This window comes from Phodopus roborovskii, unplaced genomic scaffold (assembly GCF_943737965.1).
Source record: "Phodopus roborovskii unplaced genomic scaffold, PHOROB, whole genome shotgun sequence".
Classification (NCBI taxonomy): Eukaryota; Metazoa; Chordata; class Mammalia; order Rodentia; family Cricetidae; genus Phodopus; species Phodopus roborovskii.
Window position 1 is genome coordinate 14,347,169 of NW_026126408.1, and position 12,705 is coordinate 14,359,873.

At 41.3% G+C, this 12,705-nt stretch overlaps 1 protein-coding gene across 3 annotated transcripts in view; it reads left to right on the forward strand.

Annotated features, from left to right (window-relative positions):
• Clip4 (CAP-Gly domain containing linker protein family member 4) overlaps window positions 1-12,705 on the forward strand; it is an 80,639-nt gene that overhangs the window by 32,850 nt on the left and 35,084 nt on the right. For all 3 annotated transcript variants that reach the window (XM_051181835.1, XM_051181836.1, XM_051181837.1), the window contains 5 exons: window positions 4,070-4,209; window positions 6,215-6,308; window positions 6,950-7,111; window positions 8,720-8,838; window positions 10,050-10,286. In XM_051181835.1, coding sequence (XP_051037792.1) covers window positions 4,070-4,209; window positions 6,215-6,308; window positions 6,950-7,111; window positions 8,720-8,838; window positions 10,050-10,286 — 752 coding nt within the window. The remainder of the gene's footprint in view (window positions 1-4,069; window positions 4,210-6,214; window positions 6,309-6,949; window positions 7,112-8,719; window positions 8,839-10,049; window positions 10,287-12,705) is intronic.

The window sequence follows — 12,705 nt, forward strand, 5'->3', positions numbered from 1 at the left end:
ATTAGAAAATTTTGGGTCCCTCTGAAAAGCCCTAAAGTTAATGTGAAGGTAGAATGACTGTAGAATTTGAGTTTTTAGAAGTTAAAAAAAAAAGCCAAGAGATTAAATAGGATCATAGTTCAGTTTTCAGTGACCGTAATTTCAAACCCAAATAGAAAAAGCCGTATAGTTTTAAAAAAGATGAACAAAACCTCTCACTTCTTTTAATTAAAAAGTTAAAACATTTAAAGATAGCATATGGCAGAGAAAATTACCTTTGATAGATGCAGAATCTTCATTTTCTAGGATTCCTCCAAAATTAAAAATCCTTTACACTCCAGCACCAAGAACAGACTAGAGAATAGACCAGAACTGGAAGAAAATGTCATGGCTATAGGTCAACTCAGGTTTTTGCCACTGTGCTCACATCACAGCCCTTTCCCTTGCCATCTCCTCCTTTAGTCATTTGGTTCTGTCCTCTTCCGTAGTAACGTTTCTGACTCCATACTTAATACCTTTTCTTAGCTTCCGTTGTTGAATGCACCCTTTCACAACTTTTAGACACACATTTCCTTAACATACAGTTTTTCAGGGTAGCACAAGACATATTAAACCCAGATAATTGTTTATTTCTCTTTCTTAAGGTATATACTCTTAGTTTAGCAATTGATTTTTATTTTATTGGATACTTATGCCAATTTAATAGACTTAAAGTTATATTAGATGACTCTCAAAAATGTTATGAGACTTTACTTATTTTTCTTACTCAGGAACCTTTTTTTTTTTAAATGTAGAGATAGCATAAGCTAACTAGTAACTATAACTATTACATGCTTTTTTTTTTGAGTAGGAAGTCAGGAAGAATTCAGGTTAAATGCTGTCTATATTACTTGCTGACAACTCTGGAGCCATTTCATTTTAAAAAAGTAAATGAATAGGATTTTCATTTACTCAGATCATGTCCCAAGAAGCATTTGGGTTAGTTCTTAATTTTCTAGATGTTTTAGGAATATTTTTATTTAACAACACAAATACATACAAATAGACCTGAACAGAAATATTTTAGTAGTGTGCCAGATAGAATAGCAATAAAAAGCTTCCTGGTTGTCTTAGTTAGGGTTATTAATTGCTGTGATGAGATTCCATACCAAAGCAACTTGCAGAGGAAAGGTTTTATTTGGCTTATACACACTCATCATTGAAGTAAGCCTGTGCAGGAGGAGCTCATGCAGGGCAGAACTCATGGAGACAGAGCTGACATAGAGGCCATGGAGGGGTGTTGCTTACTGTCTTGCTTCTCATGGCTTGCTCAGCCTGCTTTCTTATAGAACCCAGGACCACCAGCCCTGGGGTGGCCCCGCCCACGATCACTAAGAAAATGCCCCACAAGCTTGCCTACAGCCAGATTTTATAGAGGCATTTTCTCATTTGAGGTTCCATCTCTCCAAGGACTCTAGCCTGTGTCAAATTGACATAAAACTTGCCAGTACACTAGTTAATAAAGGAAGCTGAATGGGCATTGTGTGTCCCTGGCAGACATCAAAGTCCCCACTCAGCCACAGCTCTCTACCTGTGACTTTATTTACATGCTACAACAATCCTTTTAGAGATGCTGTTATGAGTTCTTTAGGCATCAGAAACTTGCCACACAAATCAAAGACTACTTGCCACGGCCCTTGAGAGACTCAGGGGCCTTTCTTTTCCAGGGCAGCCTTATGATTGACATCTCACTTCAGTTAAAGTCTTCCCAAAGTTGTCATTGTAATGCCAGGTGTCACCCATTTCTCCAAAAAGGCACCCGTTACTGATCCATAGCTGGTTTGGGGCCAAGTGAAACCCACCCTGGCTTTAGAGTTTTTAAAAGAACTTTAGATTATTTTTTTCTTTTTGAGACAGGCTAGCCTCACACTTACTATGTTTCTTACGCAGTCAAGGCTGGCCTTGAACTCCTGATCTCTATCCTCTATCTCTCAGGCCTGGGGTCTCAAGCACACTTCTCAGCTGAGCACTGACTACCCTTGGCTTCTCTAAGGGGTCCTAACTGTGAGCAGTCTCATTTTTCAGTTAGCTTCCCTGAAGCACAGTGAAGCATGTCCTTTCTTCTTTCCCTGTTTATTCCAATATGAACAGGATGACAAACTAGAAAGCTGGTACTCGCTCATGGATGGCTGCTGTACTTTCATAGATGCCCTTGGTTCTGTGCTTCCTCTTCAGCTTTCGGCTGTCCCACCCCAAATATGTGAAAACATGGAGAAAGAAGACAAACTTAAAGACTCCAGGAGTTCCAGGACAGTGTCTGTTGTCACTATCTAAACTGAGTTAGTTCATCAAAGCATTGTAATTAGGGAAGGACAGACAGTGGAGACAGACCTGGTTTCCCACCCGACATTGCCACTCCTTAGTTGTGTGACTTTGAGCCGGTGTCATTTATGTACACTTTGATTTTTTTTTCTTTATGAAAAACCAGAATCACAATTTGTGGGGATTTATATGGTGTTTGTTAAGCTGTTGGTATTCAGCAAATGTTGGTTCTGGACTATTTCCCAGGTTTAGATCTTTTCTGCCTTTTATAATTTCTTTTTTTGGATTAAGACAGTAGAATCTGATTTTCTTCTGAACCACTGTGTTTCCTTCATGAAATAATCTCTTTTTTATTTATTTTTTTCTCATTTTACATACCCATCCCGGTTCCTCCTCCCTCCCCTTCCCCTGCCTCCCCATCCCATCCCCCATTCACTCCTCAGAGGATGTAAGGCCTCTCATGGGAGAGTCAAGGAAGTCTGAGCCTGTGTCTTTTATCTTTAGGAGGTTTCCCTATTTCTACCAACCCTTAAAAGGCACAAGAAACCCTGAGATGAGTCCTTCAGGTTTTTTCTTGTGGATTTAATCGGTGCAGATCCCAAAATAATCCAGTCACTTTGTGCCCTAGTTTTCTTTCATTCCTGTATTGCTAGGCACTAGGGCCTTACCTGTTGGAATAGTGTCTTACTCAGTGCTTCGAAGAGACACCGTGACCACAGCAACTCTTATAGGAAAACATTTAATTGAGCTTGTTTACAGTTTCAGAAGTTTAGTCCCCTATCATCATGGCAGGACATGGCAGCACACAGGCAGACATTCTGCTAGAGAAGTAGCTGAGAGTTGAGTGTTCAGATCTTCAAGCAGCAGGGAGAGAATGGGCTTTTGAAACCTCAAAGCCCACCCCTGATGACACACTTCCTCCAACAAGGCCACATTTTCCAATCCTTTCAAATAGTGCCCCTCCCTGGTGAGCAAGCATTCAAATCTATGGGTGTCATTTTCATTCAAATCACCACACATGGCATTTCCCCTCAAACGTGGCCAGTGAGTGACAAGGGGTGCTTGTTTAAAGATCGTTGGGAAAATAGAAGAGTAAAGAGAACATGTGGACCTCCTACTTAGTATGTTATACTCTGCAGTGGGAATCTACTACCTGCCATTTGTGTTTTCAGAGAAAAACACTGATGAAATTTGGTAATGTCTCTGTGCTTTAGAAATTACTACTTTTGCATGACGCAGACTTTGAGATCACACATGTGGTACTTGGGAACCTCACTCTCTGTACTCTTTAAGCTTGCCTCATTAAACTTGCTTAATGTTATCTGGCTTTTTTCTCACCTCTGAAAATGTTTGTATCAGTTGAATTACTTACTTTCAAAATGCTAAAAACCATTAATTGTAAGGAGTAAGCTTTTTCCTCCCGCCACTGCTGGTTTTGTCCCGCCGCCTCGCCAGCCCCAAATAATACACAGAGACTCTGTATTTGATACAATTCTGTTGGCCAGGTACTGGTTTCTTATCAGCTAGCTCTGTCTTAATTATCAACCCATTTCTATGTATTTCCATGTGGTCTTACCGAGAGCGGAGGAATGGCGGTTCTGTTCTCTCCAGACTCTCCATCTTGACTCCTCCTTACTACTTCCTATTTCCTCCTTGTCTCCTAGTCCCTCCTGTCTTCCTTTCCTATTGGCCAACAGTGCTTTATTCATTAACCAGTATGAGAAACATATTTACAGAATGACATCTCCCATCAATTAATAAATTCAATTTGCACTATTTTGTATTTCAGAGTTTTCTTTCTTTGATCCCAATGATGCATCATGTCAGGAAATTCTCTTTGATCCCAAAACTTCAGTCTCAGAATTATTTGCTATTTTAAGACAATGGGTTCCTCAGGTCCAGCAAAACATTGACATTATTGGAAATGAGGTAAGTGTACCTGGCATGTTAAGCTCTGTGTTATTGCAACTGTTAATGATTAAAATACTTTCTCCTTCTGAGAGGAGAGGTCCCTATGGAAAGAAGCCCATCCCCATCTGCAGTCTGTCTGCATTTTCAGGTTTCAGGGAGGGAGTGGTAGGCACGCTGTGCACACGTCCCACATTTTCCTCTTGTACCTGTGCTTGTCGCTCTCTCATTGCAGACTTCTGGTGGCAGCAGGGAGAGGCATTTTGCACCGTCTTTGTACAAAGTAGTTCTGTGAATTCCATAACATTTCATGAAGATTTTTGTATACCATCACATTCCTTCTACACTTTGGAATGGTCTGGTACTGATCTAGGCTTAAATACAATTTTTAAATATTCGGCGTTTTGAGGAAGGGTTTTGACATGCGTGTTGTAACGCTGTAGGAAGAAGCCACACATTTCTTTCAAGTATCATTGTAACCATTGGAAAAACATTTTGGTCATTTTTGAAAGAATGTGTTTGGAGTGACATCATGCTGGGATCATCTTTAAGTATGGCCTCCTGCCCACAGACAGGTTCAGATTTCATTATTGCTGAGTGCACTGTTGAATGCTGTGTGATCAGGTGGGGCCGAGTCGGTTTGAAGGCACGGGTATCCCTTTGTCACACTGTAATCATGGACTTCCTCATATTATTTTTTAAACTTTAATCTATTTTTTGTAATTAAAACATAATTATATCTTTTTTCTCTTTCTCTTTTCCCCCTCTAAGCCCTCCCTCATACCCCCACTGTTCCCTTTCAAATTTGACCTTTTTCTTTATTACATATATGTATATGTCTGTTACTGAATATAATACAAATACAACCTGCTCAGGTTGTATGATGTTACTTGTATGTATGATTTCAGAGCTGACCACTTGGTACTAGATAAGCAATAGACATCCCTTCTCAGGGGAAGGCTATTTCTCCTGATCTCAACCTTCCTTAGTTGCCTATAGTTCTTTGTTGGTTGGGGTCCCATGAGATAGCCTCCTTCTGTGTTAGAGCATCTGTTGGCGTCGTCCTTGTTCGGGCAGTCATATTGGTGAGGCTTCATGGGTGTAGTTTCTTGTAGACACAGTTCATACAAACTTCCTGTTTCTCAGGCTCTTATAGTCTCTCCCTGTCCTCTCTTACGCTGTGACCTCTGAGCTTGGGTATGGGAGTTGAGTTGTATCAACTGGCACTAGTTACCATACACCTTTTCTCTGCATTTTGATCAGTTGTGGTTTTCTGTAGTAGTCTCTGTCTGTTGCAAAGAGACATTTCTTTGATGAGGGGTGAGACACACTCATCTTGGGCATATGGAATTATTTAGAATGTAGTTAAGAATTATTCTGGTTTAGTTAAATGGTGGTAGTAGGTTCTCTCAGACCTGTGACTTCACTATTCCTGGGTAGGTTGGCCAGGTTTCCAGTATCAGGCATGATCTTCCTCTTGTTGAACTACTGGTTACTGCCAAGGTATGCCTGCTACTGTTGTACCCTTAGGGATATCATGGATTGGGGGCCATGGTAATTCATACCTAGCATACCTGGGTTGGAATGTTGGTTACTTCCTTCCCTTAGAAGCTTGCATGGTACTTTCTAATGCTGTGGAAGCTAATGCTCAGGGAGGAGGCTGCCAGGTCAGATCCAGCTCAGATCCTCTGGTTTTTGTGTCTTAAGCACACAGTGTCTTCAGCAATAGAGACTTAACTTCCACTTCCAGGAGGCCATCAAGGGCAGCAGCAGTAGCCTATGATGTTTTGGGAGTCTCTTGGACACCTGACCATAAACTCAAAAGGAGAGTTTTCATGACTGGAAGTGAGGCTTTTGTTAGCTTGTGACATTTGGGGAAGAGGAACATTGTCAGCCCAGATGGGAAAATTTCATTTGAATTATAGGTGTATATTTTTTTCATGTATTATATGTAAATTTAGGTAAATAGATAAAGGGATTCCTTATGACTCTTTCAGACATCCTTTTATTTCACCTCCTTCCTCAGATTCTTAAGAGAGGCTGCAATGTGAATGATAGAGACGGACTGACAGACATGACTCTGTTACATTATACTTGCAAGTCTGGGGCTCATGGCATCGGTGAGTATGTGCCTTGCCTCTCCTCACCCTACATCTGTGCCTGTGTAATGTCTTGCCGGCCAGTGACCTGGGTGGGGCATTTCAGCTGCCTATCTGTTGAGTAGGTGAGGATTCAGTTTGGTTCACTCAAAACTTTGTTCCTTTCCCTTGGGAAGTCTTGATACCTGTGATTTACAGCTCAACATTTGCTATAGTAGGCTTTGTGCCTAACTGCCTTTTCTTTTTATAATCCACAATGTATCAATACTTCCATAAAATCAAAACAAACTTACAGTCTAAAAGTGAAATCAAGACAAAATAGTAGCCCAAATATTTCTGCACTGGTCTGACATTTTTCTTTTAGTGCCTTCATTGTATTCCATAGCACGGAGGTCTTAGTTTATTTCAGTGATTTCTTACCATGTTCTTAGGCTATCAGAATTTTACTCCTAATCAGTAATGACATGGCAAATGTCTTCATTCTGTTTGTTCTCACTCCTGAATGGGAGTGTTTGCTTGGGTTAACTCCTGAAAGGTATAATTTTTGAAGTATAAATGTAGGTCCTGTGTGCTGTTTGCCTTGGCTTTTAAAGCAAGATATTAGACAGGTATGAACTCAAAATATGTCCTGAAGAAAAATAATTTACATTCTTTTTCTTCAGGTGATGTTGAGACAGCTGCAAAATTTGCAGCTCAACTTATTGAACTGGGAGCAGACTCGAGTTTACGGAGTCGCTGGACAAACATGAATGCCTTGCATTACGCTGCATACTTTGATGTCCCAGAGCTTATAAGAGTGATTTTGAAGACATCAAAACCAAAAGGCAAGTGCTGGCATATGTCTCTTCCAATGGGTGTTCTGTAATGGCATCCACGTCACTGGTGAGGAGGACTTTAATGTTTTTTATTTTTGTATGCCTTCCCACCTTGATTTACTTCTTAAGTAGTTTAGAATTTCATTGTTGGATGTTATTGTCCTTTCACAAAAGCCATACAGAGAGCTACAAATTTAAAGAAAAAAAAAGGTATTTTGTGGGTCTTACTGTATCTACAGATTACCAGTGTAGTGTGGATTTCATGTGTAACCTGTGTGGTGTATTTTATAATTCTTTCATCTTGCTTGGGAGGTCAAGGGTAGAGCAACAGAGTGTTTGGGCTAGCATAGATAATGGGGAGGTGGGGTGCTCCTTTTAGATGTCATTATGTTCAGAAATTCTTTGATAATTTTTAGGGGTCCCCCACATCTTGATGGTGACACCCTAAAGTTAATATTCTTCCTGGTCCTCCACTTTTGAGAAGAGTTAAGAGCAAGAGAGCGGAGTCTTCTGTCTTAGAGTGCCCAGTGCCATCCTGTTACAAAAGACGTTTTAAAGATGCAAAAGATAGACCTCTCAGGATGTTAGTTTCTGACTTCTGCTCTGCACAATCAGCCAGTCTCTTTAAAATTCTGCCTTTCCCACTTGTGACATTGGGAAGAGAGTCTCTGCCATGGTTCTCTGTTCAGCAGTGCAGGAGTCTGTGTGAGCAGGTCTGTATTGTCACAGGTGTGTAGTCATGCCATCGTGGTTCCCTGCTGATTAATGTGCAATTGCGGAACCAGAGACTATTAAACCCTTGTAGGAAACATTCAAAATAGGATTCTCCATTCCAGATGATTTCCTGCTCAAGTATAATGCAATGTGATTTACTGTTATTAGAGCACCCTCAGAATTGCAAAGTTCCTTTTCTTATTGTGGAGTTCAAATTCGCCTGTCAAGTAGTGTCATGAATCAGTATGTAAGCATTCCTATCTCAAGTACTTGTTATTGATTATGCACAGTTTAGTCATCCCTGTCTGCAAAAGGCTTACTAGTAAATAACCATTTTTAGCATTTCAGACTGTCTGGTGTCTGTCACAGCCATTCATTTCTGCAGTTGGAGCATGGGTTCAGGCTCAGAGAACATGTCTGTGCATAAGTGTGCCTGCATTCCTATAAAAGTCTGCAAAACGGGGTAGTGTATATTTGGCCCACAGGGTTCATTTGCTGATCCCTTACCTAAAGTTGATTTTGTATTACTGTGTATTACAAGGTATGTTGCATTACAATGAAATGCCTGTGAGTATAGTGAGTGGGCATGGAAAGCTAATTATTTCACAGGTATGAATTACTACCATTCACTGCCTCTATTGCAGGTTATTTAGGATAGCTAGAAAACTAGTGATCTACCTCTCCATTTTGTAAGGAATTATACCGAAGTAGGAGGATATTCATTTGGTTATATTAGGCAAGTTATAATTATGGAGATTTGTTCCACTGTGAAATACTGCACTGCAGGGGGCTAAATCCCTAAGAGGCTAAAATCCCCTCCCTGAATCCCCTTCCCATCTTCTTGGAAATTGTGATAGCTGAATTTAAAGTTTTAGTTAATATATTTGTGATGTTTAATTGTAGATGTGGACGCCACTTGCAGTGACTTCAGTTTTGGGACAGCCTTGCATATTGCAGCGTATAACTTGTGTGCAGGAGCTGTGAAAACCTTACTAGAGCATGGAGCGAACCCCGCATTCAGGGTAAGAGGTTGAAGCAAGAGAAGGAAATATCGTGGTATCTCCAGTGAAGAGTTGAATTTGGATGTTATTTATTTCCCCACATCCCGTTTTCTAACTGGCCCACTGGACATCTCAGATTTTTTTTTTTTTTAAACTTGGTTACTGCCTCTCCCTCCCGCTATAAAATAATGTGAACTCCTCATTGTTTGGAATTAAAATGCCTCTGGAGATTCTGTTTGTAAGCTCTTCCCTGAGAGAACCAAGTGATTGATTTTTTTTTTAATGATAGGTTTTAAATTACATAAACATCATGCAATGAACTGGTCTTATAGCTGGCTTGCTTTATCTTGTCACACATAAACTACTCCAGGATACAGTCTCCTTCATAGGGTGAGCTGGGCAAGTTTGTTGATTGCAGCTTAGGATGCAATTGATAGTATAGAGACTGTTGTCTCTATTTCTGAAGTCTGAGTTGTTGCATGACCAGGTAGGTGGCTGAGGTCACAGAGCCAGTGTGGCAACTGTGGGATGGTGGAATGTAGTCATATGACCCTTAATGACAGGGACAGGTTCTGAGAAACATTGTGTACATTATCTCTGTACAAACTTGATAGAGGGAACTTATGTAAACCAAGGTGGCTGTGAGGTGGGGTCACTATGTATGTGGCCCTTGGTTGGTTAAATGTCCATAATGGAGTGTGCATGGATGTAGCTGGGTCTTAGATTGGGTAGCTAGGCAACCTGCTACTTCACCGTGCTCGTGTGTGGCCAGGCATATTTCTCTGCTCCGGTACTTGCCCATCTCAGTGTACAGAATGCCTTCCCCTACCTCTCCTCATCTTTGCATCTCTGGGTAAATGCATCTTGTCATTGAGGGTTCCCTCACAATCTTTATGTCACCAGCTCCTCTATAGCCACCTCTCTGCCCATATTCTCTGTGCCTTGGTGTCTTTCTACTGCTCAGCACCCAGTTAGCACACCATATAATCTGTTGATGCTCTGTCTGCTACAGATGAGTGTGTGTACTCTTTGAGGGCAGAGTGTTTGCTTCCTTCACTATGGTATCTTTAGCACCTAGAATGGTTCCTGGTACAGTGGAGGAGTTCATTGAGTAGTTTTGAGTAAATAGATGACTGTGTCTGACTTAAAAGCTCTCCATTAAAAATTATAGATGGTCGTCTAGTGCTCTTAGTATGTAAGAGCTAAAAATTTTTCTATTTTCTTTGTTGTAGAATGACAAAGGACAGATCCCTGCGGATGTTGTTCCAGACCCAGTGGACATGCCTCTGGAGATGGCTGATGCTGCAGCAACTGCTAAGGAAATCAAGCAGATGCTCTTGGATGCAGCACCGCTGTCCTGTACCATCTCGAAGGCCGTGCTTGCAAACTGTGATCATGTTACCAGCAAGGCCATGCTGACATCTCTTGGCCTGAAGTTGGGGGACCGTGTTGTCATCGCAGGACAGAAGGTACAGGGAGTCACTGCAGTTCCTGAAGCTTTTCTTGTGCTCTTCACTCATGGCCTGTGTCTAGGGGTTGTGTGCCGCACAGTCATAACTTTGAGTTGTGGGGAAAGCTTCAACACATGTGGACAGAAACATACATGATTGAAAATGTCCTAGTTTTTTTTTGGGGGGGCAGGGGTTCTCTGTGTAACCCCCTGGCTGTCCTGGAGACTCACTTTATAGACCAGGTTGGCCTCAAACTCACTGAGATCTGTCTGCCTCTGCCTCCCAAGTGTTGGGATTAAAGGTGTGTGCTGCCACTGTCTAGCAAAAATGTGAAATTTAAATGTAAGTTTACTGACACTTACAGAGAGCAGGTTAAGAATATGAGCTGTTTGAACTTGATAGGGAAGGTTTTTTTATTTGCATGGGGAAAAGTGGCATAGTGGAGAACTGTTGAATGAATTTGGAGGCTGGAGCTGAGAAATGACCTTGCTCTGTCTACTCTGATCCTCCCTGCCAGTGGCACCTCTCCTGCCAGCTGCACAAAGGAGACCTTTATTATTGTTCTGCTTGGTTTTAAAGTCTCACAAATAGGCGGACATTCAGATGTTACAAAACCTACAGACAGTAGGTCAGCCAGTGCCTCTTTACATAAAGGCTTGACAGACAGACAGAGCTGCAGTTTCTGTGTGATCTTTACTGTGACTGTGGCGGTTTCTTCTTTGATACCTTTTCTGGGAGCGCTCACTCTCTCCCCTCCCTCACTCCCTCTCTGTCTGTCTGTCTCTGTCTCTCTCTCCCTCCCTCCCTCCCTCTCTGTCCCTGTCTCTGTCTGTCTCTATCTCTGTCTCTGTCTCTCTCTCTCTCGTGCTTGAGCACAGGGCCCTGAGTAGCTTGGGAAGAGCTGTATCACTGAACCACAGTCACTCACTAGCAGTCTTTATTCTTAGTTTTGAGGTAATAGGATGCTCCAAGTGTGGAGTGGGACAGGGAATGTGTACCTGGACATTAACCTTCCAACTTCTTACATCTTAGTATTTGGATAGATGACAAGGGCTTCTGAGAACGGTGAAACTGATGCTTGGCCTGGTGGGGGGAACTAGTTTTCAAAAGAAATAGCCATAGATGCGAAGAATGACATTCACCCATTCACAGAACAATAGGACATTGGTTACCTTTTCACAGGCTGAAATTAAAATGTCAGGAAATTGAATGTATAAGTATATATCGAATATATAGCTTTTAAAAAACAATGGCTGAACATCAAGTCTCTAGCATTCCTCTAACTGTGTCTGAGAAGGGCTTGAAAAGATTACTGTCTGTTGCAAAGAGGAGTTTCCTTGATGAGGGGTGAGGACTACACTTACATGTGGGTATAAGGATAAATGTTCAGATTGTTATTAGGGGTTATGCTGACTTATATACAAGTAACATTGAACAGACAGAGCAGGTTATGTATATGTGTAGACATATACACATGTATAACAACAACAATTAATGAAAGAAGAAGACATGAACTTGAAAGAGGGCAAGGAGGAAGTATATGGGAGGTTTTGGAAAGGAAATGGAAAATGATGTAATTTTATTAAAGTTAATTTACTTTTTGGGTTGCATGGTTTTACATCCAAGTAGAAGTGTCTATTTATGTAACTGAGAATGATTTTGAACTCTAGATCTTCCAGCTTTCGAAAAGCTGAGATTGGCGTGTGTGTGTGTGGGGGGGGGTGTATAAATGTGGAAATCCAGAGGATGACTTCAGGTGTCTTCCTCAGTTTATCTCTGCTTCTTGAGATCCAGTCTGGTCTCCCTGATTGGGCTGGACTGGTTGGCCAGCGATCCCCAGCGATCCCCAGCGATCCCTCTGTCTATACCTTCCTAGAGCTGAGATTATAGGCATGTACCATAATGCTTGGCTTTCCAGTGTGGGTGGTGGGGATTGAACTCAAGCCCTTATGATATCCCCAACCCCCTTGAGTTAATTTTTGAGAGTACCAACTGTAGCTTGGATTTCTTCTATTTTTAACCACATGGTTGCTTATTTGCTACAATACCATGCCCCGAGCTCTTCAAACATCCCTTGACCATGTGTGTTGGGGGTTATTTCTGTGGTTGGTCCTGCCCTATTCTGATGATCCCCCTGTTTTCAATGCTGTCATCATCATCGCATTGGCACATTCAGACTTCAGTTTCCTTGCCAGACTGTTTGATAATTCTATTTCCTTTCCTTTTTCCATGTACATTTTAGAATTTTTTTGCTATTTCTATAAAAGATTCTTCTAGAATTTTGAATTGAGTATTGTTGAGTCTAGATCTGGTTGAGTAGATTTTACATCTTAAGCACAGTACCCAGGATCTTCTTCTATTCATTTGGGCTTTGGGTTATTTAACCAACTTTTGTGTTTTTTAACCATTTAGGGGTTGCATATGATTTGCTAGGTTT